This window comes from Chaetodon auriga, chromosome 17 (assembly GCF_051107435.1).
Source record: "Chaetodon auriga isolate fChaAug3 chromosome 17, fChaAug3.hap1, whole genome shotgun sequence".
NCBI lineage: Eukaryota > Metazoa > Chordata > Actinopteri > Chaetodontiformes > Chaetodontidae > Chaetodon > Chaetodon auriga.
The window spans coordinates 12,300,227-12,328,068 of NC_135090.1; the positions used below are offsets into that span (position 1 = coordinate 12,300,227).

General features: G+C 43.9%; 1 protein-coding gene and 1 long non-coding RNA gene across 4 annotated transcripts; both read right to left on the reverse strand.

Annotated features, from left to right (window-relative positions):
- Positions 1-3,446: 3,446 nt before the first annotated feature.
- Positions 3,447-7,609, reverse strand: LOC143335163 (uncharacterized). The gene is made up of 3 exons (XR_013078402.1): positions 6,567-7,609; positions 5,645-5,739; positions 3,447-3,568 (listed from the first exon to the last, which is right to left on the reverse strand). It is a non-coding gene; the product is annotated as an uncharacterized LOC143335163 (long non-coding RNA).
- A 5,807-nt stretch (positions 7,610-13,416) lies between these two features.
- On the reverse strand, positions 13,417-26,632 carry pdcd6ip (programmed cell death 6 interacting protein). Of its 3 annotated transcripts, none has more exons than XM_076754372.1 (18): positions 26,329-26,632; positions 23,533-23,587; positions 23,381-23,450; positions 22,389-22,516; positions 21,733-21,886; positions 20,962-21,062; positions 19,585-19,701; positions 19,101-19,323; positions 18,752-18,875; positions 18,163-18,340; positions 17,323-17,434; positions 16,944-17,113; positions 16,209-16,457; positions 15,662-15,796; positions 15,397-15,491; positions 15,048-15,174; positions 14,759-14,958; positions 13,417-14,543 (listed from the first exon to the last, which is right to left on the reverse strand). In XM_076754372.1, exons 1-18 carry the CDS (start codon positions 26,532-26,534, stop codon positions 14,354-14,356), a joined length of 2,634 nt encoding a protein of 877 aa, XP_076610487.1. In that variant the 5' UTR covers positions 26,535-26,632; the 3' UTR covers positions 13,417-14,353. The 3 variants fall into 3 exon arrangements, with proteins under 3 accessions (XP_076610487.1, XP_076610485.1, XP_076610486.1); XM_076754370.1 differs by having other exon boundaries at positions 19,585-19,716; XM_076754371.1 differs by having other exon boundaries at positions 16,209-16,453; positions 16,940-17,113; positions 19,585-19,716.
- Positions 26,633-27,842: the final 1,210 nt, after the last annotated feature.

Sequence of the window (27,842 nt, forward strand, 5' to 3'; positions counted from 1 at the left end):
TTATTGACTGATGCTTGACTGTAGTGGAGCAAAAAGTACAATGTTTCTGTCTAAAATTCAATGGAGCAGGAATAAAGGTATAGGTATACAAGCAAAGTATAAGTACTTCAAAATTGTACTTAGTTACATTCCACCAACAATTAACCAAATGAATGACTCCTGTTCTCCTTGTTGTAGTCTTTTCTGGGGCAGGCGCAGGATTTTAAAAATGCAGAGTCTAAATACCCCCTGCAGAATCTCACCCACCTGAGAAATACTTGGCCAGCCACCAAACCCTGTGATAAAAATGCAAATTTTAAAAAAGACACAATGTTAAAACACTCAAATTTTAAGACCTTTAATCTAAAAAATATCAGATTGACCTTTTAAAAAGTCCAGCATGTGTAATATGTATTACAGAGGACAAGACCTCAGTGGTAGCTGCAGCCCTGGCCTGGACACAAGGTTGTTTTCTATCCCCATGTCTGTTTGCACAGAGCCCGTCCGAGTCATTAAGTCTTTTCTATCTTTGGTTTCCCCACATCAGACACCCGTAATGAGATACCCTCTCATGGATGACGTCTTGTTCAATGATACCTGATATCTGTGTCGCAGCCAAGTCCATTTTCAAAATACTGAGGTCACACAGTACATCCAAGTCCAGCGATGGCTACAGCCCTGACTGCATCCCTCCTTTGCAAATATGATGAGTTGGAGGCACGGACGGATTAACCTTAGGGTCCTGGGGCAACAATTACCTGCTGGGTCCCCGTTAACTTCCCATTCCTTTCAGATTCAGGGCACTTTCAGGCTTACCTTGTTTGGACTTTCAGACTTTTCAGGTCAGTCGAAAACCAACATTACAGGTGTGGAAACATTTTCAGGATGCTTCTGACTTTTGGACCAATTAAAGGAAGTTCCAGCAGGATCCTCACAACCGGAAGAAGGAAAAACAAAAGGAACAAAACAAAATGAGCTGAGGCAGCACACGGGGGAGGAGGAGAGCAGATGTTTGACATTTGGTCCGTCTCCTTTGGCTAGAAAAGAGAGAGATCAGCTGAATTGAATTGACAGCACACAAAGTCAGACACACACCTGTTTACAAACCCTTCAATTCTAAGAACAGGGAGGTGAAGCTCATGTCAGTGATGATGACAGCACGAAGGCGTCATGTGTAGTTCGTTAGCGTGCTTGCATGAGTGCAGAGTGAAAGCAAAACTAACCAGATCACACGGATGCAGTGTAGACTTTCAGGTGTGAAAAGGGCCTTGCTTTGTGATAATTGGATTAAACACATTAATTTAGAAATATGGATCATTTAAACTGAAATGGGAAGTTCTTAAAATTGCACGAGATTTGGTAATAAAGCTTATGATGCCAGTCAAAGCTGCGTTTTAGTCGTTCATATTCCCATACAGATGTTGAACTTATTTGCAGTTAGCATGGAGAACTCTGGGATGCTTTACTTGTTTGGTATTCGAGTCTTGATTTGGGGTCTTTTCTGGTTTAAAGATTGTTGGTTTGGTTTGGTCTGTACTACTTCTACTACATCTAAGATGAAGCTTGTTTCACAGTGGTTAAACAACTCATGCTGTTGCAGTGGGAGCAGTTGAGCTCCCACATTGTACATCATTAGAAAAATCTATGCTTTTAGTGTTATTATACACGGCTCTGTAAGGATCTCAAAGCAATGAAGGTTTGTTCTGGGCTACGGGTATGGTAATTCTTACTCCAATAGCTGGAAATCTGTCATTTCCATCACATTCACTTGTTAATGAGCTCTCACAGTTGAAAGACACTGGTATACGTGCTGTCAGCAACCTTCATCTGTATGTAACGTCTGCTTCTTTTGCTTAGTTGCAAGAGAAGTGTGGACTTCCCACGAATACAACTTAAGATTACTGCAAATCAGAAACTATGTGCACACCCACACAGCTACTTTTAAAAGGGCTTCGCCTTCTGTTTTGGACACGTCTTGCCACAAAAACAAGTGCTTTCGGTGCCGTGATGTTTAACAATTCCTACAAAAGCAATCAAGACCAAATGAATGAACTGGGAAGGTCTGTGAGGAGACGGGAGAATCAAGTCTAGAGCAGATTCATTCTTATTCTATTAATTCTAGTCTCATTCAGTTCAAAGTCATTCACAGAATCCATTATTCAAAGACAAAATTACACAAGATATAACCCGAGATCTCCAATATGTGATAAATGTAGCCTGGAGGAGGCCACTACTTCACAGCTTCAACCTTTGTCCCAAGATGGAAAATTACTGGTCTGAACTTTTTAAAACACCCTGTGAAGTAGTTAATATCTATACTGAACCAGACCCTCTTTTAATAGTTTTGGGAAACTCAGGGCTGATTTCAACACTGAAGACTACAACAAATTCTCTCTTATCGCTTAATCAGTGCTCAGAGTATTCATTTTATGTACTGCAAAAAAAAAAAGGAAGTCGCCACGGTCAAATTATGTCTCAGTGAATTAAACAGCACTGTACACCTTGACAGCATACGGCTCTTAATAAAGGACAGACGTTTAGGGTTTGATAAGATTTGGCAGCCTCTCATTTGTTACCTCGAGACCTCACATTAATCCAGAAGATCAAGACTTGTATTTTGATTTTAATTTTATGTTATTTGGTGTTTTTTTTTTTATTAGGAAACTGTGAATGTCACTTTTCTCTTTTACTACTGATATTTCATTTTTATAAAACTTCCTATAACAAGCCGTGAGCGAGAATAATGTACGGATGCACCGGTAGCAATAAGTTAACATCATTTTATTGACATTAAAATAGAGAGTGAAAAGTATTTAGTTTTATATATGTGCAACAGGCAACAGTTTGTACATACTCATGACCTATAGGGGCAAACAAAATCACCCAAGACTCGATGTTATAACCACAAACTACAGAGATGACTGAGCGCAGGCCTCAGGATGTGCGTCATTCAAAAGATAGCAGACATTGCTGTGTATGTGCATCACAGCTCTCTCTCTCTCTCTCTCTCTCTCTCTCTCTCTCTCTCCACACATTCACATTCACACTGGGTCGTCATGATTTAATAACACTTCACCGACTTACAAGGAACGAGTTTACATCATGCTCAACACAAATGCAGCAAAATCAATTGGCAGCCTTTTTTTTTTTATATCCACTTAAGCAAGTCATCCACAGACAACTGGTGTGCATATAATCACAAATGTGTCCTGAAAGGTGGCCTATGACAGAAAAACACACACACACACACACACACACACACACACACACACACACACACACACCTGCTGTCTGCTGGTTCTGGCAGTATGGCTGGCATGTGTGCACACAGGACGGAGACTCAGTGGCGCTTGTTTCCCGTTGCGCGTGCACAGAAATACTGCCATGGTTGTGGCTTGTTATATAAACACACCTCATTAGAAAGTGCACAGCTGACTGTGTGTGTGTGTGTGTGTGTGTGTGTGTGTGTGTCATACTGTTACATCAGTTCCAGAGCCTTGCTGAGGTGCAGGGATGTCTGTTTAAAGACCTTACTGGAACTGGAATCAGACTGGCCCTCCTCTCAGGCAGCGTAAACTCAACGCCTCTTCTGATAGACACATAGAGGAATTCCATGTAAACATATATCAAATCCATATTACATCAAATATTTATCTACGAGCATGTCACCATTTGTTCGCTGGATGGACTTCAAGTGTGTCTGAGTTACTTAAAGTTCATGATTAACTTGAAAAGTTTTTTTTTTTTTTTTGGTTAAATTTCCCATGTTATGCTATCTGAAAGAATAGTTTGACATTTCGGGAAATATGCTCAGTTGCTGTTAGATGAGAAGACTGATATCAGCAGGAGCCAGCAGCCTGTTAGCTTAGCTTAGCAGCTCTTGCAGGGGAAAACAACCATCCCGGCTCTGCCTAAAAGTTTAAAACCAGCACCTCTAAAGCACACTAATTAACACGTTATATGTCGGTTGTTGAATCCATAAATAAAGCAAAGTGTAAAAACAACAATCTGTCATTTCACAAGGTGTTATGTGTTTGATTTTTCATAGCTGGGAGCAGTAACTTTCCTGAATCCTCACTGGTTGCCTGGCACATGATGCCTTGTAAAATGGCAAATTTTTGCTTTTACACTTTTTTTGGGGGGTAATGATGAAACAACTTATATATAAGGTGTTAATTAGTGAGCTTTAGAGGAGCTTCTCGGTGGATTTTTGGAGACAGGATAGCAGTTTTTGAAAGTTTCCAGTCTGAGCTAAGCTAACAGGCTCCAGCTTCATACTTACCACACAAACAGCATACTTCCTAAAATGTCAAACTCACTACCTACCTATTGGACAGTTACTACTTGATTACTAACAGAAGGCCACAGTTTTTATTTACCATGACGTCACCGCTCGAGTAACTTACACCATTACTCATGAATCTGCCCGTGTAGACATAGCTATCCCCTTTGATCATCAGTGTGTGTAAATGTCTGTGTGTGCATGTGTGTACAAGAGATCGAGTGACACCTCAACAAGTGAAGCTCATAAATATTAATAGGGGCCTCATGAATATTCAGAGGGCAGGCTATGAATATTTAAACTATGATGGAGCATGTGGCCGGGTGACTAGACAGCCACAGACAAGAAACAGACAAATAGACCTCCTCCTTTGCTTCTTACCCTCAGTGAGATGCAGCAGCGCAGACTTTCTTTTAGGCTTCATTAATTCTAATTAAGAATACATAATTTTTATGATTCTGTTTTCATGTGAACTATGGCTCAGGGTAAGAATAATAGTCTTCATGATGTTTTGCAACAGATTTCCAGCTTCTCTATTCAAATGAGGTAAACCTGCTGAGTGGAGGCTTCCTAATTCTAACGCTGCACACTTCTCGAATTATTAAGATTATGTGGAAATACAGATGGAAAATGTGGTGCTAATAAAGATGCTGTACATTTCAACAAAGTTACATTTAAACATAATATTTTAACATGCTGCTGCCACTTTGACTCGATGCCTTCTTTATTTTCACTTCCTGTTATTCTATTTATATTTCACTACATTCAGCTAATCACCATCTTCTTTTACACCGTACGTGCTAAACACCTTCTTTCTATTTGTACTGTCTATTGCATGGCCAGGCTCTTTCTGCTGCATATACTATTTATTGGTTTGTTTCCATATTAAAGTTACATTACTGACATATCATAGCTGCATTCACTGATAATGTAGATTTAGCAAATTGTGTTATTGTATCTTTTATATTTCACATTTCCCTCCCCTCCATCTATCACCACCCCCTATGTTTATTGTTCATTCTGCAGATTTCTTTATCTTTACGCAGATACACTTTAAACTCTGCTTGTGCTCTCTGCTTAGATGCTAAACAGCATTTTTTGTGCCGGCACTGCAACGACTGTGGGTTGAATCTAATCTAATCTTTTGATGTGAAATATCTTCGATTATATATTATGTATGAAAGAAGATTTGAGTTCCTATGATAAAGCATCATTAATGCTCATGTCAGAAAGCCTATTAGTTTAAAAGGAATGGAAAAAGCAAAAATAGATAAATAAATGTCATTTATGATGTTTAATAGAGTTCAGAATGCTGTCACTATAATAACATAACAAAACAGTTCACACAGAAATATCATAGTATGGGCTGTCCCAGCAGCTCACCTGGTCGAGTGTGTACTATGAGGCCCTTTGCTGCATGTCATCCCCCTTCTCTCTCTTCTCTTTTCCTTGCCTTTCCTGTCTCTCTCCAGCTGGCACTATCACAAATAAAGCAGAAATATATTTATATATATAAACACAGTACATTTCTATGCTTGTTAATACCCCTACAGGAACTAATTGTATATGGCAAACAGTGAAAGATCCTCCGAAAAGGTTACATCTTAAAATATTGTGTGATCTACCCAGAGTCACAATTCTGCATCACAACAGGGTTTACATTAGTAACACAGATATCACAGTTCTCATTGGTAGGACTCAGGCAGATGTCACTGCCGTTTTGCATCATAAGCGAAGAATTTGCTTGCAAACGTATCTAAAGCTGCTGAAACTGTTAACAAAGTCACTGTAGGGACTGGAGAAGGAGTGAAATATGTGTGGTCCAGGATAAAGGAGGGACCCCTTGAGAGGGTTTCGGTGGTACAATTCACTGATTTCTTGAGGACTGACTGTCCTAATTAGAGGCATCACTTACTGCTTCATTTCCCACCCACTATAGAAATAAACCATGCACCTTATTCGATGGTGCTCCTGTGAAAACACCTTTACGCAGCGCCATGTGGTCGAAACTGCACCTTTATGTGGGGGGGTACCTGAGGTAAAAGACAAAAGGCCCTGATGTAACCCCCGAGGGAAAGCGGATGATGAATTTAGATGCAGTGCGTCAGCAGTCAGAATTACAAAACTATGAGCACAGTGAGGAATAATACGGGTTCAAACGTGGGTTGGGCTGAGAGTGCGCACTCAGATGGTGCCGGCGCAGAGCTAAAACAGTTGGGAGTCCAGGAGGAGTGGGGTGAAGGGACGATCAGTATGAAGAATCCACCCGACTGGTTTTATTTTCTGATCAATGAGAGTGACTCACTGTGGATCACCCTCCGCTGCATGGAAATCATCCAAGACGGCTCTGTGCTCTGTGGACAAGGCTCAAACTCGATGTGCGTAAATGTGGCCACCTACACACACACACACACACACACACACACACACACACACACACTATCAGAATGTTTAAGAAAATGTGTGTGAGGGTGAAGGAAGTGCACCTGTTCAGTGATAGACCTCAGCAGTGCGATGGTTGTGTGGGTTTGTGGTCTATAACGGATGTTTGACAGGCTGATGAGCTCTGGCACTCACACACAGCTTCCTCCACACATTCTCCCCTCCTCTGCCTGTCTTCTCATCTCTTTAGGCGGTGGGCGTAAACTCCCTCCTTTTCTTCCTAAACGCCGTCTTTCCACTCTTTTCCCTCCTGCTCCTCCAATCCCTCTTTGCATGTTGTTTTTGCTGATTGCGAGCTTGACAGGTCTTCAGAGAGAGAAACGCAGAGGGAGAGGAATCAAACAATCTCCTCAATTAGACAGCCCACACAAACGCACGTCTGAACTCTATACCATCTTCATCAGTTGTCGCAGTTTTCATCTTTCAGTCGCAGACACCTTTGTTCCCGAGTTGAAAACACACTGTTCACAACAAAGGCAGAGAAAACCATTTAGCTTTGAAGAACAGAAAGCCGCGACAAGCTTTTAAGGTTTATTTGCATCGAGAGGAGGGAGTCTCTCTGCTTTTTCTCCTTTAATTGACCCATCAGTTTGCCTGAAATTTGCAAAAGGCTGCGCAGCGGCCACTGATGTGAGGGCATTCACAATGCAAATGGCTGATTTGGTTATAAGATTTAATATAATCTCACATTTAAAGGGCAAAAATTCAGCAGTTTAAATGCAATTAGCCAGGAAAGGGGAGATGAGGAAGTCGCTGTTATGTTCCAGCGCCGTGCAATAATTACGCCTACTAACTTCAAATGAAAAGATTTCTGATGTAAGGAGTAATAAGACTGCGCGTAACCAGGACGCGCGGAGCACACGCAGCCTCTTTGGTCTTATGTCACCAACCAGACTTTCAGCTGTCACTGAGAGCTGATGACTAAATGTCAACGACACACACACATCATCTGAGGGTGCTGCCTCACTTGCGCGCGCGCACACACACACAGTGAAGAGGAAGTATGACACAGGAAGCAAAGAGGCAGCGAGACAGATAAGTCCATACAGGACCTCAGGACGGTCAACAACGGGATGAGTCAATACTGTAGTAATACTGCGGTGCACTGCAGCATACCTGGAGGGGCTCAGACCTGTTGATGCAATCAGTGGTGGATGTCTCGAGTTTTCTCTTTGCTCCCATCTGTCTCCTCTCCACTTGGCTGTCAACCTCGCTCACAGCCCCCCCCCCCCATCTTTCCTCCCACAACTCCTGCCGTCCCCTCTCCTCTCCTCTCCTCTCTCATTATGAACGTCGCTAAGAAAAGAAAACGCCTGTTCTGCAAAAGTCAGTTCTTGGAGATGAAGAAGAAGAAAGAATCAGTCTTATGTTCACACCAGTCACACCTTCTTAACATGCTGTTTTTCTAGTCATGCTTTCTCTTGCTCTCCTGTGATTGCATCTTCACCTTGCTTGTATGTTGCCTGAGTCTGCCTTGCGCGCTGCATGCTAATAGCTCCGCCGATTTACTACTAAAACGTGCATTGGTATTGAAGGGCATCTTTTGGGTCCTGAAGCTCCCTTTTACAATTTCAGCTCAAGTATAAAAACAAACAGGTTGACGTGTGAGAGATTTTCACCAGTCAGCAGTGATAAACTTTGTTTCTGGCTCCATTTTCCCCCTCATCCATCTCCTTTTTCTTTCTTTTCCACACACACACACACACACACACACACACACACACACACACACACACACACACACACCACCCTCCTCCCCTGCTTCTCCCGTCCTCAGGAACTCAATCTTTTCCCTCCCACCTTCCAAAACCTTCTCATTCCTCCCTTCCCTCCTTCCTTCCTTCTAATTCTCTTAATCATTTCCTCCATTTATCACTCCCTCTTTCTCCGCATCCTGACTCTCATCCTGTATCATTGACCTGGATGCCTCTGAGCCTGTTCTCTCAGCCGTGGGCATCATGACCATAAGCTGAGTCGCAAGGCTATTTATATTTGTTCCTAATGAGGTGAGATTTCTCTCCGCCATAGCAACAGTCTCTATGGATACCCTGCACTTGGATACCAGATCCCATCCTGTTTTAAATGTCTTATTATGGGCTGCGCCATCCCCCGTGTATCGTAGCCTAATTAATTCTGAATTATCGCCCCTCGTTGCGTGAACGGCGCAGAAATGCCCCCAAATTAACACCAAGATGACGGCATCAGCACAAGTTTACATCAGAAACACATACTGGAGTTCACTGGTCAATTTGCAGCATCAAGTAGATCAATAGGCTATTAAAGCACTTAGGCATGATACCTGATGCTCGGCTCATCGTTTTAAATGGTCTACTTCTGCAACAAGCAGAAGGGAGCGGAGGCCACTACAGGTGCCCTTATTATTTGATCTGAAACACACACACACACACACACGAGAGGAGCTATCTGTCTCCTGCGCAGTGTGAGGGGCTGATGGGTGTGCTATTGATCAGGTCTGAGCCAAGTGAGGAGCTGTTTGCAGCACAAGACCCAGGCAGCCGAGCTCAGATCATTAGAGGAGCTCTGTGCAGCCTGGGTCACACAGGTGTTGAGACCCGCCATCTCATTTCCTGCCACAAAGCGAGACAACCAATCAATAAAGAGGCAGCTTCTGGAGAAAGCCACAGTGGTGAGAACACACACACACACACACACACACACACACACACACACACACACACACACACACACACACACACACGGTCTATGTGCCTTTGTATTTACAGTAAGACTTGGAAATGTTCCCTCCTTTCTCCTGATGACAGACGCCCTGAGACAGCTGCATGCACATGTACTCACACAGGTACACACACACACACAAACACACACATACCCTGACAGGTGCTGCATTGTTATGGCATGTCCAACTTTGGCAGCTTGTTTTCCTCAGACCTCTCACCCTGTGTGATGACTCAGAGACGGCGAGATGAAAGGAGAGGCAGGGACGGGGGGCGGAGGAGAGGAGTGGTGGTCTCTGACAGGAGGGGATGGAGTGCCTGAGATAGCTTGAGCGTAAGAAGGTTAAGTAAATCATATCATTAATGCTATGTTAAGAGATTGCTTTGACCTCTGCTTGGCTGTCTGCATATGCAAGTGTGTGTGTATGTGTCTGGCCTTTGTCCCATTACAGCAGGTGGCAGCAATGACGTTCGTCTTCTTCCCGCCAGCACACACACACACACACTTTCTCTCTGCCGCTGTGTGCTCTCCAATGTCAGTCCCACTAGATTCTATCGTGCTTGAAATTCACTCATCATATCGGGTGGCCTCACTGTGCCGCTTTCTGACACAAGTGTGTGCACGCATGCAAAGACACCCACGCACGCATGCCGGAACACAGCGTGGTGGACTGACTTGATTATACAAGCGGAGCAGCTCAACCTGACAGAGGAACAAGCACCAAAAAGGAAACACGAAAAGAATATAAAAGGCTTATTTGCCCATGTTGTATAAGCATGTTTCATCTTCCCACTCTCGCCTACCCTCACCCACACAGGTTAGATCCAATAGCTGGTGCCAGGCCTCTCCATCTTGCAACACAAACATCTCTGTGTGAAGGAATATTGCAGTGGAGTTCTTTTTCATAATCTCTTCCCTCTACACCCACACATGCACATAGTGAGGGGGTGAGAGGGAGACGGGGGTAAAAAGGGGAGCTGGTGGAAGAAAATGAAAAGAGAAGAGGTGAGGGGGGGCGGTGAGGAAGAGAGAGAGAAGTGCTCATGAGAGCCAGGAGGTAGTTGTTATAGTAACTGAGTCTCTATACCTGTCAATCAGAGCTATTTCAGGCATCTCGCCTCTATGGGAAAAAAAAACAAAAAACGTACATACCAGGGCCAGAGAGCTGTTTCGCTGAGGCAAAATTATCAACCAACGCACATGCACTGATACTGGCAACTTGTAAGCTGTTAGACTGATCAAATTAACACCGTAAATGAGATTTCAGCACTCCGTCATTCTTACTTTTTCAAGATTCTCACATTTCTTCCTCACTTTATGAAATGAAGACGAAAAGCAAGATGACAGCCTGAGCACTGTGCTGCACCAAAGGAGGATTATCGCAGATTTTTTTTTTTTTTTTTTTTCAATTACGCCACAATGAAATCACTACAAACAGGCCTGTGCTTCACAACCTTGTTGGTCTGATGCACCTTGATCAGTTCTGTCTGAAGTCAAGCACCGGCTCACCGACACCACCCATCATGTTTCTCATTTGTTCCAGTTGATTTTGAACTGGATGATATTTAACAGCATCACTTAATACAAGTGGATATGATTTCAATATTTCATACACCTGAGCTGCCAGTGTTTGGTTGGTTCTGTATTGTTGGAGCTATAGATTGGAGTGGCAGAAACTGGATGTTTCCATCGTTTATCCATTACAGTTAGCTATATATTATAGCCATGATTTAGCCATTGCTTAGTGATCTATTTCATCCATTTATCCAATAATAGTTTCTGCTCTGATCAGTCAGCTAAAAGTAAAGGATCCATTATTTTTATGTATTTCATCCATTTGTCCAATAGGTTTAGAATTTTCACCATTACTAATTTACTTTTAGCCAACTATTTCAACTGTTTATCTATTATTTTAAGCTATCTTGACCATTTATCCATTACTTTAGCTATCTAACATTATTTCAACCTGTACTTTTAGCTCACTACTTCAACCAGCTGTTCAGTTGCTTACTTTTAAATATTTCAAGTTTATCCATTAACGCATTGTTTTGCACTGCTGCGATTTTTATGTTTCATCATCTTGCCATTACGTCCGTGCAATATCTTGTGCAATATTACATATTTAAATTGTTTGCATTAAGTCTATGCATATTTTTCTTTTTATATACTGTGTTATATATCTTTTGTAAAAACACTGGATTTAGACCATGTGCAATTCTCAATCCTCATGCAATTTTCAAGTTTCTCCATTAGCAATATTATTTTAAGCATTATTATTCATTACTATTTATTCATTATTTTCAGCAAGCCAGGTTAATCAATTAGCCATGACTAAAAACAGCTATTTGGACTGATTACTCATTATTTTTAGTTAGCAATTTCAATGATTTATCTTATCTTAGACGTCTTAGCTTGCTTGCTAACTAGCGTTCACACACTCAATCGTAACACTTTGCGTTCAGGTGATAAAAGATGACTCAATTTGTCACTACATGTTTTAATCCTAATTTCTGTTTTAAATTAGTTGATCTGAAGCTACTCCACATCTTTACATGCACCCTCCTGGCAAATGCGGATGTAGAATCATGGTATGAGAGACTGTTTCCTTAATCTGTGTAATTATCAACATCATAGCCAGAGAAAACACTCGATTCAGCCCTATTGCAGACAAAAACATGGTGAGGAGGAGCGAAAAGCAAGGAGAGAAAAGTGGGGGAGTAAGAATAGTGTGAGCACCAATATGGCTGAGTGCTGAGTTTGGGAGCCATTAGGCAGAAGGTAATTAATACCTGTCACCGCAGTGCTCTGTTCGCTGCCTTTATTCTGTTTCAGACCAATTAAAATATGACACTCCTCTGGTGGAGAACGTCTTGTTAAAATTAAGCGCCTGAGACGCACAGACACCTTTGATAAACACATCCAGAGCTACAATTGGCTTTGGCAGCAACGGCATGCTGTATAGATAGATGGAGAGGGAGGGAGAGACACATGGCTGAGTGTGTGTGTGTGTGTGTGTGTGTGTGTGTGTGTGTGTGTGTGTGTGTGTGTGTTGTGTCACTCCCAGTAAGAGATGTGAGCTGTTAGATCTGATTAAAAGTGCATATCCTTCCTTGTGAGTTTCGCTCTCAAACACACACATGCTCACTGTAGACTGACGTGATGTTATGAGACGTTTATGAGCCAAGAGATACTGACCAGTGAAGACAACTCAGTGCCAACGATTTGCGGCTTGGACAGCAAGGACAGACGAATGGTAAGCAAAAACAGACGAGCCAGGGGAGAGGGGAAAAAAAATGGAGGCGAGAGCAGCTGAGGATATAAAAAGACAGGTGGTATTACAAAAAAAAAAGCTTAGCAGCAAAGGAAAAATATGATGAAGAGAGTCTGATAGGAAGGAAAACAAAGGATGGGAGAGCGCTTGGGGAGAATGAAGTGAAATATGGTGGGTTTTTTTAAAAAAAGAGTTGAGCTGAGAGGAACTCGAGAAGACAGATTAGATGGAAAGAAGAGAGGGGAAAATGGAGAGAAGTGGAGTGATGGATGCAGGCAGGGGACCAGCAGCTCTCTGCCAACATCTCCATGCATCCTTCCAGACATCACACTGCGCTGCCATCTGCCTCCCTGCCACACACACACACACACACAGGGAGGAGATATGTGAAATCATTAGCGTCTCCTGACACTGAATAAATATCTGGGGATGAAATCTGTCTGTGGAGAAATCACCTGCGGGGAAATATGATTGGATGAGATCACGACCTCACTGGAACGTAATTTGCATGTCATCTAAATGGGATCTGCCCCCAGTGCTTGGGAGGTCAAAAGGCGTCCGATTAGTCGGATGGCGCAACTCACTCCCTGATTGGTTGGAAGGAGCAACAATGGCGAGTGAACTGCTGCTCGGCGGCTGCTCCCTGTGTGAGCTGCAGGACTGCCCTCTTCTGGCTGCTCGACAAATCTCCAGTTTGACAAACGCAAGGCACAATCAGGACATCCAACATTTGAAGACAGACAAATTCTGGCTGGCAGTTGTTTTTAATCACATTAGAGCTGAGGAATAAAAATAAACACAAAGAGCATGAGAGCGCAGCACACAGAGTGTCTTGGTTAACCACGTACAGAGTCTTATTTATACATATATTTATATAATAGAATCATTTCTCCCACTTGTACAGCCTCTGATTGTAACACAGAAATATACCAACATTCCCTGGGTGAGCGAGAGAGACGAGAAAAAGAGCGAAAGAAAAAGAGCAGAACTCTCAACAGTCTTCATCTACATTAGAAAACCTACAGGCCATTCGTTTTTATAGGTTTGTACATCAGCGAGGCATCAGTATTCATTACAAAAATAGGAATATAGTTGATATAGAAGCACTGGGGGTTGATTGAGTGGGTGGGGGAGCGAGGATGCGGCTGTGCCCTCTCGTCAGTGGCATGACTAGTAATGACCACCCATCCGCCCACCCAACACACACACACACCCAAACCAGGAAACAACCTCGGATTCTGTGCGCCTCCATGAGTGTTGTACAGCAGTCCAGCCCAGACAAAGTCAGTTATCAGTGGAAACCGGTTAGGGTTTAAATTAAACCATTAGAAAATTAGTACATAAAAAAATAACCTCACAGGCAGGAGGAAGGGTTAGTGCATCGGTGAGAGTTGATAGTTTAGGAAAAGTGCCGTCAGAACTCAGAAAACAGAACCTAGAATGATAGAGAAAAGGGAGGGTGAGAGGAAAAGGAGAAAGGAATAAGGAGATGGCAAAGTAATCAAAGGTCTCAGAGAGAAGTGCGAAGCAGCTGTGAGGTCGCCCTTCAGTTGGGTTTTTTTAGCCGCTGTTAGTGAGAGAACAGAAGAGATGGTTGGGGGGGTGGGGGGCTAATGGAGATAAAGTGTTATTGCTGGGGGTATTTTTTTTTTATTTGGTGTTAACTGGTGAGAAGAGGAGAGTTATTGTTGAGGGTAGTAGGGCTGCTGCTGAGGGGGCTGCTGGGGATAGCCGGGGTAGGGCTGTCCGCCAGGAGGGGCTGCTGGGTAGCCGCCCTGTCCTGGAGTGGCCTGGTAGGGCATGTAGGGCATGTTGGGCATGTTGTACTGGCTGTAAGCGTACGGATTGTAGCCCATGGGCATCTGGAAGTACCTGCGAGGACAACACAGCAGAAAAAATAAGTGTGACAATGTCGAACTTATTGCAAGTAATCTGAGGGGTTGATGGCTCGAGGGGTTGTTTGATTTGTTTGCTTTTATCATCTAAATTCTAAGAGGAAGAAGAAGAAGGAGGATGACATCACGTTCAGTCAATCCTGACATCAACACACTAAATTATGTGGATCAATCTGTGCCGTGATGACTCACCCTGGATAGCCCTGGTAGCTGGGATAAGGTGGTCCCTGGGCCTGGGATGGTGGGGCCATAGGAGGTGGGTTGCCGGTAGGAGGGCCAGTTGGTGGTGCGCTGGTGGGAGTGGTGGATGCTGCCGGAGGCGTGAAGGTTGGCGGAGGAGGCCTGGCTGGGGGCTGGGGCTTCGCCTGTGGCTGCTGCTGGGCCTGTGGAGACTGCAGGAAGAGAGGGATCAATATGGAACCATCAGCCTCACATCTGCTGCGGTGGCATTCATCGGTGGGCTTTGTGAGGGGCTGCTTACAAAGACGGTCCTGGGTGCCGGGGTTGGGCCGCCAGCGGGGGCAGCGGGGGCAGCTGGGGTGCTCTGATAGGCAGGGACGTTGAAGGATGGAGCGCTGGGCTCTCGGGCGATGCTCTGCTGCAGCTCTCTGAAACAACAATTCAAACAGTGACTTTCCTGCAGCGTTTCCTTTGTATTCATGCGTTTATGAACTCTCATCAACCCTAACCCACGGGGGTTTGTGACAATCAGAATGAGAACAACAAATATTCTTATATTAGCCTAGAGTGTTAAAAATCAATATCAGACTCCACACTAAAAACAAAACATGTAAGCCAATCAGACGGACAAAAACCAGGGAAGCTCATACTTAAGTAGTTCATCCCGCTCGGTCTTGCGAGCGAAAACGATGTCGCTGCATTTGTTCTGGAACTTAAGCAGGATTTCTGTCAAGTCGTTGTAGAACTGATGAGGGAGAAACAAGAGGGGACAAAAATAAATCACCCAGCCCGCAAACCACCTTGATGCACAAAAAAGCAAAACAAATAAAAGCAGAACATTTCCGACAAGTTCCTGCAGCGCAGCTCGCCGTCACCGAGGCACGTGCGCGCCGGCGTGTTGTGCTGACTGAGTACCTTGGTGCCTTCGCGCAAGTTGCTGCTGATCTCGACGTAGCTGTCATGGGCTGAAGCCAGCTTCTTCAGCACCTCCTCCCTCTGGTTGGCCTCCGTGTTGGACTGCTTCAGACTGCTGAACTCCTGGTGGGATGTCTGGAAGAAGATCACAGGTTGAGAAGACGGATCACCGATTGAGGAAGTTAACTGCCGACAACTCTTGGAGCACAAATATATTTATTCCCAGTGAACTATGAATTATTTCTTCACACAGGCACACACAGACACGCAGACACACACACACACAAACACAATGGCACTTTGCCATTCAGAGGGCAAACTAGGTTTCACTCACTTTTTCGACCTGTGTGTTCTGCTAGCATGTGTTTTTTATTGGATTTAACTGCTTCTTTGATTCCAGCATGCAGGAGGGTCAAACATTGCTGCTGCCTACAGAACACTCTGTATTGACAGATGACCTGATCAAGACATCTTTTATTTCTACATCATTATTTTGTTTCTGAAATACAACAATCAATCTCTCCAAACGCCGAGCGTCTCTGTGTACCTGGACTTGTCCCAGCAGCTCCTCCTGTGAGCGCAGGCTGGCCTGTACCCTCTGGTTGTAGGCGCCGTACAACTGGTCGAGCTGGGAGACCGACAACTGCTCCTCGTTGATGGCCCCGTCCTGGGCGAGCGCCGTCAGGAAGCAGGTAGACATGTCAAAGGTCACGCCCTTGATCTCTCCCTCCAGAGTCTCCCTCTCCTTCTTGATCTCATCCAGCTGGCTGAGCTGGGAGCGCAGCACGTTCACTACCTGGGTGAAGGTGGAGAACAGGGACACAGTAAAAGCTGTGGAGTGGGACATGCACGCACATCTCCACTTCATTTCTCTCTACGCTACATGAACGCCTGACCTCTCGCCTTGACAATGACAGCAATATACCATCGTTTTCCATTTTATGCACATGAATGCAGTGGAGCTGTGGAGAGACACGCACTTCTTCCTCGCTCTTTCCAAGTTCTGCTTGCTTAGTTATTTAAGTTCCCCAGTGACACACGGTGCAAAGTCAGCAAACAGAATGAAAAATGGAGCTACTGTGGGGAGGAGGGACAGGGCTATAAAGCACACAATGTCCACTGGGTGTTCTGTTCAGCAGCAGTCTGTGTACAGTACACTGGATATGTGTTTACGTGGCACACAAAACACCTCAAAAAACTAACCATAACCATAAAAAGTGACGTTTTACATCATCTGGCCAAGCAGACAAAGATATAAAGACATCATTAGAGGCGGACAGACCTCGCTGCCCTGCAGTGTCTTGGTCGGGTTGGCGGATGGGATGGCAGCATTGAGCTCGTTCTCTGGTTTGCACAGCAGGGTGATCATCTCACAGTGGGTGTTGTAGCGGTCCTTCACGACCTGGTCCGCCTGTACGGCCTTGTCCAAGATGTTGCGGAAGTTAGCACCCTCTGGGGGAGAGAAGGGAGGGAGGGAGGTAAGGTTAGAGGGGACAAGAGAGAAGGAGGAGGGAAAGAGGGGGAGACTAGGAGCATTGCCAACAGTGGATGACAAGCTAAAATGACTTAACAAGAAGGACATGCTTTCAGTGTGTGTGTGTGTGTGTGTGTGTGTGTGTGTGTGTGTGTGTGTGTGTGTGTGTGTGTGTGTGTGTGTGTACCTGCACGGAGGGGCTTGTATAGGTCTCCGGAGGGGGTTCTGTTCCAGCGCTGGTTGAACTTGCCTCTCAGCTCATTGTCTGTCGTCTCTTCGTCGTCCAGCATCTTCAGAGACTGAAGACAGCACACAAACATTCGATCTCAGATGATTCCACCTTCATGCTTAATTTGTCGTTTCGAGTGCGAGTACTATCTGATTTTTGAGGACGATTTCAGAATACATGGTATAATAGCGACAATTATCAATTACTTTTATCGAATGTGTTCAGTTTTTTTTCGTTCAACTCAACTGATTGTTTCAGCATTTTCATTTTTGACTCTTTTTACAACACAACTGTCTACTTTTTGGGGGGAAACGGGGACATTTTGTTGCGGACTTTTCAATTCTGCCAACAAACTTGGAAGCAGTTTGTGTTTTATGTTTTTACTCCCGTCTGTTTATTTGTTTGTCAGCAAGATGTCTAAAAAAACGGGTTGGCTGAAGCTGGGGTACAGACAGTCCTTGGCCAAAAGATCAGTGGATTAGATTTCAGTGATGATCCTGATCTGGGATTTCCGCCATAAGGGATTTTTTTTTCTTTGTTTTTAGTTTTTATGTGTTCTTCTGGTAGTGGTGGAAGGAAAGTCCAACCCTCAGGACGCCCAAATCAGCTGCTAAACAGCACTTCATTCATATGCTACTTGACAAACAAGCTGTTATGAAGGCTGTAGTTCTAAAAGCGTCCTCTTTACTTTTTAAAGCGAGTCATGGTTATGTTTCAGACAGAGGTCAGATCACTGGTTATAGGCTCTACAAAGTGCAGTATCATAGGTATAATTCAGCGTGTTTCTGTGTGGCCGACCTCATCCAGGATCTCTCTGTTGCGGGTCAGAAGCTCGGGCAGGTCTCTGATTAGCTGCTCGATGCTCTGCAGTCCTCCCTGCTGAACGATGGACCGGGACTTCTCAGCAATGGATTGTGGGATAGAGTCTCCTGACAGATCCTCCAGAGCAGCTGGGAGGTTTAGGGATGCCAAAACCCTAATGGGCAGTTACACATCATCTGTCAGCTGTTATGGTCTGCAAACATCTACTTGTGCCTCGTCACCATGACAATTATAGATTCTGAGTCTCATCGTCTTGAAAAATAAAAAGTTATGTAACTATTTCAATTTCAAAAGATGAATTAGAGCAAAGACTATTTTACTCTTACTAAAATTGCTAACTGCTTGGTAGCATCATCACATAGTGTGATATGAGTATGCGCCTGCTATTAAGGGCACTACAACAAAAACACAAGTGCTTGTAATGGATGTTTTAATGGTGCCGAGCACATTATTATCTTATGAATTTTTAATGAATCCATCCATGCACGGAGACACAAGCCTCACGGATATGTTCATGGGAAGACAATCTGAGTGGAGTCGTACGTATAGACGGAGGACAGCGTACCCGTTGCAGAGGTTGGTGGCCTCCCTCATCGTTCCCACCAGTCTGTTAACAGTCTCTGCCTTCCTCTGGCTGTAAATACTCATGGACTGCTGCACCGCCATGGGGACCATCTTCTCAAACAAGTCTGAAGAGAAAGGAAAAACAAAAGCAACTAATTAAACAACCAGAAAATCAAAAAACAAGCCAGCCAGAGAGTGTTGCTAAGACCCTGTATGAAGTTTTATGGTTTATGTGCCGCAACCAATGGAGACGTCTGACTCTTGACAAGTAAGTGAATAAGATACTTGGCTTTTTGTCTCCCTCAGACAGTCTTGACAGTAAGAACCATTTTGAGCGTGAGTCTGCTCACCTGTGAACTTCTGGCTGAGTGGAGGCGTGATGGCGGTGGCTCTGACCAGCGCTGCCTTGCCGATGTGCTCCAGATCCTTGACCTCAGGCACGCGGTCGTGGTAGATAAAGTCATTGTCTTTTTTGGCTGCAGCGAGGGCTCGGTTGATCTTGTCACTCAGGTCCTTAACGCTCACGTATTCGTCGTAGCGAGATGCCACCGTCTTCACCAGCTCTGCTGCGTGCTGGAGGAATGATCAGAGGAGAGAAGATGGAGGCAAATATTTGCTTCATGAATGTTTTCTGGCTTTGATTCGGAACTTCAAGGCATGTATGTGTAATAAGTGTCCAGCTTTTGAAGATTACATTAGACACAAGCGATAGGAATTCATTCAAATGATAATGAATGAGCAGCCACATTATTTCAAGATGTGACAGATGAATTACTGAGAGAGTCTGAGTGACAGAACGGGACAAAACCTTAAAGTCACATGAAAGCGGCGTACCTGCAGGCGAGCGATCTCCTCTCCAAAGCGTTTCTTCTGCTTGGCCAGGACGCTCTGGTGCAGCTCAGCGTTGGCTTGCATGATGCAGTGCTTGGCCGCCAGCACCGGCAGCACTTCCTGAAAATAAAAATACTGACCAGGGAGAGGCAACCACAGAGCAACACGCAGGCATGCAAACAGATATGTGCACGCACACACGCACGATGGCAAGGCAAACCACAAAATGGCAGACGCACACCAGCGAGGTCAAATCACGTGTGACAACACAGAAGCCAATCACAAACAGGCACAAGCAGTCACAGGTGTGCGAACACAACACAAGCACGCACGCACGCACACAATCAGTGCCAATGCCACCACCACGAGGGATGCAGAAAGAAAGGAAGACAACGAGAGAGAAAAAAGAAAAGGCCATGAGTGTTTAACCTTTCAGCAAACGCTGCTACACCTTCATCAAACATCCCATAGCCATGTGTGTGTGTGTGAATGTGTGTGTGTGATTTCATGAATTCAGGGAGAACATAGACACTGCTTTTCACAAATGGATCAATTTCTCTGGCCGGTATTCAAACAGATTGACATCTTCATTCTAAAGGATTTAAAAATCACACGCTAACGTGTGTCGAGCTGCACCAGCTGTCAGGAAATCATCTGTACTACTGCACATGAAGTCCTTCCAAAGGAATTAGTGACTGCTAGCTCGTTTCAAACTGCTAATTTGCTAAATCAGGTAGCAAAATTAAATTTTAAGGAATGTTTTAGCAAGAAGAGACCTCAGAAAGGTTAAAATCTGTAGCACCGTCCAACTGAAGGCAATCGACTGTGCTCACTGTAGCATCACAAGCTACAGCATGTTTTATGTCTGTGTGTTGTGTTTTGCTCTGTTTTTATGATGCTATCCTTTTCTTTGTGCTGTCTACCTTGAATGGGACTCCCTGGCAGAAGAGATATATCTCAGTGTGTGTGTGTGTGTGTGCGTGTGTGTGTGTGTGTGTGTGTCAGTCACAGTGTTAGACAGTAATTACTCCAGATGCCCGTGATTAGATGGTAAGAAACCGATCAGAATGAAAACAAGTCAAACTGCAGCTCAGTAGTAACCAACCAATCAGAGTGAAAACAGGATGGAAACGGACCAATGAGAACAGAGAGAGGTTGGACAGTCCCGCAACCTGAGTACCACTCTTCAAGTCTTGTTTTCAGGAAATACACACATACAAAACAATACACACAATCAGACAGACAGTACACACGCCAAACCATACAGAATCCAAACTGTATGCGTCTCCAACACACTGAACACTGACTGTGGACGTGTTTGTTACGGTCTCCCTTCAAAGCCGAGCAGTGGTTTTAGGTTAGTGCGCGTCCTTCACATACCTTGGGAAGGTTGTCTTTGTACTGGCACTGCTTGAAGGCATCGCCGTAGAAATCTGCTGCCTGATTGGCCAGCTTCGCGATGACAGCATCTTTCATCTTATCTATTGGGAACGAGACACTTTTATTTAACAAAATACACTCAAGATAAGAAGTTCTTGAAAACCACAAATCACAAGTTGATCAGACTGTTTGTGATCTGATTGCTGGCATGTTGTCATATGTACAAACACATCAGCTTCTGCAGCTGCAGTCTCTCCTGCATGACGTTCATTTCACAGCAGCGTTTCTACATCACCCTGAAGAGTAGCCCATTACATCCCATAAAGTATAACAACTAATTTACAACAAAAACTACTCCTCTCAACAGAAAATACAGGCATTTTTTTTTATCAGAACTCATTTTATTATGCAACCTTGAAAAGTGTTGTGCTAAAAAAACTCTAGTCAGGGACTCTGTGGACAGAACTGGGACAGAGGCTGCGTGCAACCTGCGTCAAAACTGCCGACTGCCACTGCTAGAGATAAATCTTCAGGCAAAAAAAACATCATGAGCGTGTAATTAAAGATGCTGGTTATTAAGTGCAATTTCTTTGCATCCTTTATATGGGTGACTAGCAAATCTGTGATAGCATAAACTTGTTACTGAGGTCGTGGTTTGTGTCTGTGTTGCTCTTCTTCGGGGCATCGATGTGAGAGAAACCGAGATAAATCAGCAGATTATGATGCAACAGCCTTGAAGTGAAGATAACGTGTGTGTCTGTCCTTTGGTACCTGAGGTGGCTTTGAGGAAGATGACCTCCTGGGCCTGGGCCAGCATGATGAGGCTCAGGGTGCCCACAGTCTCGGGGGAGATGTCCATGGTGGGCTCCCTGTTCAGAGCTGACAGCACTGTATCCTTGATGTGGCCAAACGCTCCGCTGGCCAGCTGGATAGTGAGACAGAAAAAGAGTGAAAGAGATGAGAAATTACCGCCATGACTGAAATTCAGATAACCTGATTTGCTTGTAATTCTGAAGCAGTTCCAGCTGTTCAAATTCCTGCAGGCCTCTTAACACTCACGCCCGCGTCACAAGTTTATTTTGATAAGTGAAACATGTCAAAATTAACAGGAAATGATCTCATGTTGCAACTTGCACGTTGTTAATTGGATGAAACAGGTCCCAGGTCTACTTTGCATCTCTGCAGTGTGAAATTCATTTGTCAATGGCAATAATTTCTAACAAGTGACACAAAATGAATGCTGATGCATGTGACTAGCCTTAACACGCACAGAGTGAAACTAGTTTTCTTGTTTGTTTGGGTCATATCAATCCTAAATGAGTATGACTTGTAAAACACAAAAAGTCTAACTGTTGTCATTTCATAGGATCTCTAAAATCAAACTGAACATGTTACGATGTGCTGTAACTGAGTGGCAGTACGCCCACCTGATAGTATTTGGCTGCAGCCTTCAGTCCCTCATCGTTGTCCAGGTTCTGCTCTGAAGCGATCTGACTGGCCAGCGCTGCTGCGTTGAACAACACGCATGTCTTCTCGTAGCCCAAACTGGCCAAAGCTGCAATACACAAAAACCAACACACCAGAATAAGAATCGTCAGACGGCCTTTTTGTTGTCCCCCTTCATGTGAATCTTAAAAGCATTCTGCTTCTTTTCAGGGACAACTTGAATGGCAGAATAACTCACTTCCAGACAGATTACACAGAGGACACAGTGACATCTATCTTTCATCCTTTGGATACCCTGAAAGGTTTTGACTGCTCTCATTTTCTCCCAACACCAACACTTTCTACGGCTTCATTCTACATTTTTCTCGCCCGGACTACACTGGAAAGAATCCCACAGTCATGAGCTCAAACAATTCAGCACAGAGGACAAAAGATTCAAGCGTGAACAGAAGAAATGTGAAGAACTCAACGACGAGCGGTCTTAAGAATCTGGGGATTTTTGGCTCTTTCATTAATCTTTTCATCTCACATGGACTCTCTGAATGTTTTTTTGTTGTTGTTGTTAGCGCCTGTTTGATCCTGACACACATTTGGCATCAAAACACACATACCTGCGTCATATCTTTCTCTATCTTACACACATACTTCAGTGGCAAACTTTTTTCAAGCCCTACAGGACAGCTTGTCAGGCCTGTTTCTGGATGCGACATTGAAGAGAAATCTATTTAGTGTTAGAGAGCTTTGCTTCTCATTGGCTGTGTGTGTGGGAGACAGAGCCAGATAGACACAGACAGACAGATGGATAAAGAGCTAGAATGACGGATATGTACCCTGAGGACAAAGTCCTATATTGGCTTTAACTCTTCTTCGTGTCCTTTCCTTCTTCTGTAGCTTCTTGTGTGAACAACACACAATTACATGCACTGACATTTATCCACTGAAGCAAATGGACTTAATAAGAGGTTACACTTACCGAGCTTGACCGAGCCACCGAACAGTGATCCTTTATCAAAGGCGTCCTTCCATGTGAAGGTTAAGCAGAGCTGGGGAAACAGAGACGCTTTATGTTCAGGCTCTTCGTTTCAGGAACTAACCCACAGTCATGTATACCGTCCAATCACTTACCTGGTTTTCAGAGAAGGGAAACTTGGGCTCGACAGCACACAGTTGGTCATAGTATCTGTAGAGAGAAAGAAATGGCAGGGTTAAAACCATGTTTTCTCATGCGTTTAAATGCAAACATGCATGCTGTAATTGTTTTCGACAGGTTATATGATGTCACTGATCAATTTCAAAAAGAGATGAGGCCACACAGAGGATCATAACTGAGAAACTCAGTAAAGGGGTTGTGGTTAACATGACATAACTGCTGAGCTATGCTCTGAGGAAGAACTGCCATTTCAGAGCCGCTTGACAATGAGTCAGGAAAAAACATCAGGCCAGGAAAGCACACTGCAGTGCACACGCACACACAAACAAACACACACACACACACACACACACACACACACACACACACACACACACACACACACACACACAGCTCCTCAGCTCTTTGTCCTATCAGTGTCTGTGCCTATGATATGAACAGTCTATTATTAGGAATGACAACATGCACAGAGGGCGGTTAGGGAATCCCCTATTACCAGTTTATCCACCCTGCTTTTCCAGTGCCAGGAAAGACTGCAGTGCAACAAGCACACACGTAAACAAAGACTGGGTTTATATATGGAACGACCGACATAAAGACTTTGCTGTCCTAAAGTTTCCCATTCAGATACACCAGGACACACGTGCACAGAGGAAAGGTGAGAAGAGGTGTGCCTCCTCGGTAAGTAAAGAGAAAAAGAAACCGTCCGAGACAAAACAATGGTAGCCATGGTGACACAAGAGCTGTGTCTGCAGCTTTGAAAGGGATAGGGCCTGTAGCCCTGGATACCTGGCACATGGCTAACAGGCGACGAGTGCAGAGAGCAAAGCGACCATGCTAGCAATGGCAGCCCATCCTGCTTGGACATGCTAGCCTCCGCCTCGTTGCTAATGCACATCTCACACACCACACATTCCAAAATATCTACACATTGGCAAGATAGTGACATTTAAAAATACTGTGTCTTATATACTATTGATATAAAGCGGGGATGTGACTATTTACCTCAAATATAAACTGTGACACCTCACCTCAACAGTCATGACATGGACCCTTAATTCCTGACGTAAAGCATTACAAAGTCCCATGAGTGAAAACAACCTATCATGCAAAATATAAGGAAATGTTTTGCATTACTCCAGCTTAGCTAAACTCCCCCGGCTGGCTAACACTTAGCACCTGGAGCTGGTATACTCTTTAATATCTTAAGAGCCTAATCTTGGCACTTGCAAGACAATGACACTTTGCACTGCAGCTAGAAGGTAGTTGGAGAAAAACAGAAGCCCCGCACTCTGCAAGGGCATACCTGGCTACTCACGTAATCTGGGCAAACCCTGTGCATGAGTCATAGAGAACAGAGACTGAATGACAGAGGGCAAAGTCTGCATCTATATGTCACCTAAGAATCGAGTATGTGGGTTAATACCACGCCACACAACAATGGTCAGGTTTTCATACATGATATCAAGGGGAAGGAAGAGGCTAACTCATTCAACACCTCTGTGGCCTTCTCCATTAGGTCTCAGTCATTAAACAAGTCTGTGTAATTATGCAAGAGCAAGCAGCCGGGCAGGCTAAATGGAGCATGAGACACAGAGGAAGTTCCTCTAACAAACAGACATCCTATTTCTGTCACAATTCCTCATTGCAAAGTGGTTGGCACTGACGCTATTTTGTTCTTTACATAATGAGCATGTAGAGTAAAGATGTCCTATGTTTAATACATCCACAGCACCTATTTAAGATTAAAATAAACTGGTAGAGTATATAAAGTCCTTCTCTTGCTTCTGACTCTCCTACACTCACAGCTGTTCTGCTTTATCATTTTGATCTCTGTTTGCTGATATGGAAAGCGGTGGTTCTTGTTCCCAGCCACCCTGCATGTCTGATCATGTGGCCATCGGTGGACTGAAGGCCTCGGCTGTATGTGGGCCTGAACGTGAAAGACATCTATCAAGACAGCTGGCTGAACTTAGACTTTCTCAGTGGTGCTAGACACATAGCTAATGTAGCTATATCTAAAGGCGTGCATGAGTTTGATTATGCGTGAATTGGTTTGAAGGCTGCTGATTTTCTGGGTTTATCAATAAGCACTGTTAGTAGCTGTGACTTGTATTAAAGTCATTTGACCAAACTTAGGAAGAGGATGAGACAGCTGATGATCATGCTTATAAAAATTGGCAGGTGACGTCGGTTGATTGATGATTTGGTAGGATGGTGATGGCTGGGTATACTCCAAATTTTATGTTATGCTGTCTATGATGTTAAGATTTACTTGAGCTTGGCTGGTGGGTGTCAACGTGTTTCTATATTTCTATTACATGTTTTAGCATTATATTATGATTCCATGTGTGTTCTGTATCTTATCTCAGGTTCAATAAAGTTTGGGTTGAACGGTGAAGCTAAATCTAATGCTAAGGTAACTGAACAATTTTCATGGGATCGTTCCGGTGAGCCATGGCTTAAGATCGTATCTAGCTCGGCTTACGTGGCTAATGTCATTTTATAACTATCTGACAGTTCAGTTAAACAAGTTGACAAGTCAAGTCTGTGCTAGCTTCTCAAGGAAACTTGGCATGAATCGCATATGAGTCAGTTATTATGGTGAGAAATTCCTCCTAGCAACTTTAGCTACCAGGTTAGCAACTAAAAGCTAACACATCTGGGTGCGGCAATGACTGGGCTAACTCACCGCCACAGGTAAGACGGTTAATCTAGGCATTAGTAATACGATAGCTAGTTTAGGTGCGTTATAAAAGAGGACTTTCTACCTGAGCAGAATCTCCAGTGAGCTCTCGTGTTTGTCCAGCGGCCTTCCCAGCGCGTTCCTGCGGAGCTTGTTTAACTCCTCCACGGCACGGATATACTCCACCTGCTCCTCGCCCGCTGGGTATGTAGCTGTTACAAATTTCGACAGCGGTTTCACCAGATCCACTTCAGAGGACTTCTTTAACGGGACTGAAATAAACGTTGCCATTTCGGCCCGTAAAGCAGTGTATTAAATCAGAAAAACAGAGACGAGTAGCGATCAAGGAACACAAACAACGGCGAGCAATCCACTTCCTGGATACTGACAGAGAACGTCAAATTACGTCATGGGGAACGCACAGGCGCACCGCGCAGAATCAGTATCGTTTTAATGACAAAAGACGAGGCAGCAAGAAAATTAGCTTCATCGACTCACAGCCGGCGTCTGCTATTTCCGCCACAGGACACCATGGCCGGATTAACCTACTAGGGGTCCCAAGGGCATATATTAGCTGGTGGGCCCCAATATACCCACTGTTCCCCCCTATCTTTGTGTAATGTGTACAGGATTCCCATGCAAGAATATTACATGGCTCCTGGTTTGGCGTGAGGTAATCTGACTGAACACAAATTATTTAGCAATATGCACCATATAAGCACAATATTCAAATTAAACAGATAAAGCCTTGTAATGACTCAAATAAATAAATATAGACAATATACTATCATGAAATTGTGAAGCAGCTTAGAGTAATTATTCAAAAAGTGTGCTCATTACTATGACATGCTATTTCATCCTGCTTAGTTTTACAATATGTTTATTGATTATCACTTTTGAATAAATGTCATTGGTTGTTATTTAAAAATGACAGAGCCAGGTACACTGTGTACTGAAAGTGGTTGACCCTCTTAAAAGGACACACCTGAATCAGCAGCTCATTGGCTTTAGAGGTTAAATAATTAGTTCAATTGAGATCCACTGTGTCTAGTCAAGGGGCTGTAATTGTCATATAGAACACCTGTATTTGGAAGGTCCCATGTTTGCAACATGTATCTACTAAATACTGATGTGGGGGAGGGGGCTGAAGGGGCTGAATTGTAATATTTAAGGTCTTAAAACTATTTTTTTTTTTGACAAAGTCTTCAAGACAGGGCCTCAAGATCAGGTAATAAAGCAGGTGGGTCGTGTATGGCCTTATCATGTCAGTTTATATTGTGCTTTAGTGGTGCATATTCCTGTATTCCCAAAGTTATTTTTTTAAAGAATCAAATTACCATAAGCCAGCTGCTACACAATGAATGGGACTTTGGGAGCCCACCAGGAGATCAAGCAGTGTGCACTGTGTATGCTCGACATGTGTACAATAACAGTAGTTACTATTACACTAAATGGAAAATGAAAAAGGCTCTAATGCAAAAGCAACTGGGTGATCTGTACAAGAACACACACTAATTGACATCCTCTGAGACTTACAGGTGTGAACAAGCAGCTGTTTCCAGTCCACCAGGATGCAGATAAATGCTAGTTTTCTCCTGT

Coding starts and splice junctions, on each gene's coding strand:
- pdcd6ip (XM_076754370.1), bottom strand. CDS start 26,534: ATGGCAACGTTTATTTCAGTCCCGTTAAAGAAGTCCTCTGAAGTGGAT. Junction 22,517..23,380: donor CGGTGGCTCGGTCAAGCTCG/GTAAGTGTAACC, acceptor TGTGTATTGCAG/CTTTGGCCAGTTTGGGCTAC. Junction 15,492..15,661: donor ACTTGCGCGAAGGCACCAAG/GTACTCAGTCAG, acceptor CTCCCTCATCAG/TTCTACAACGACTTGACAGA.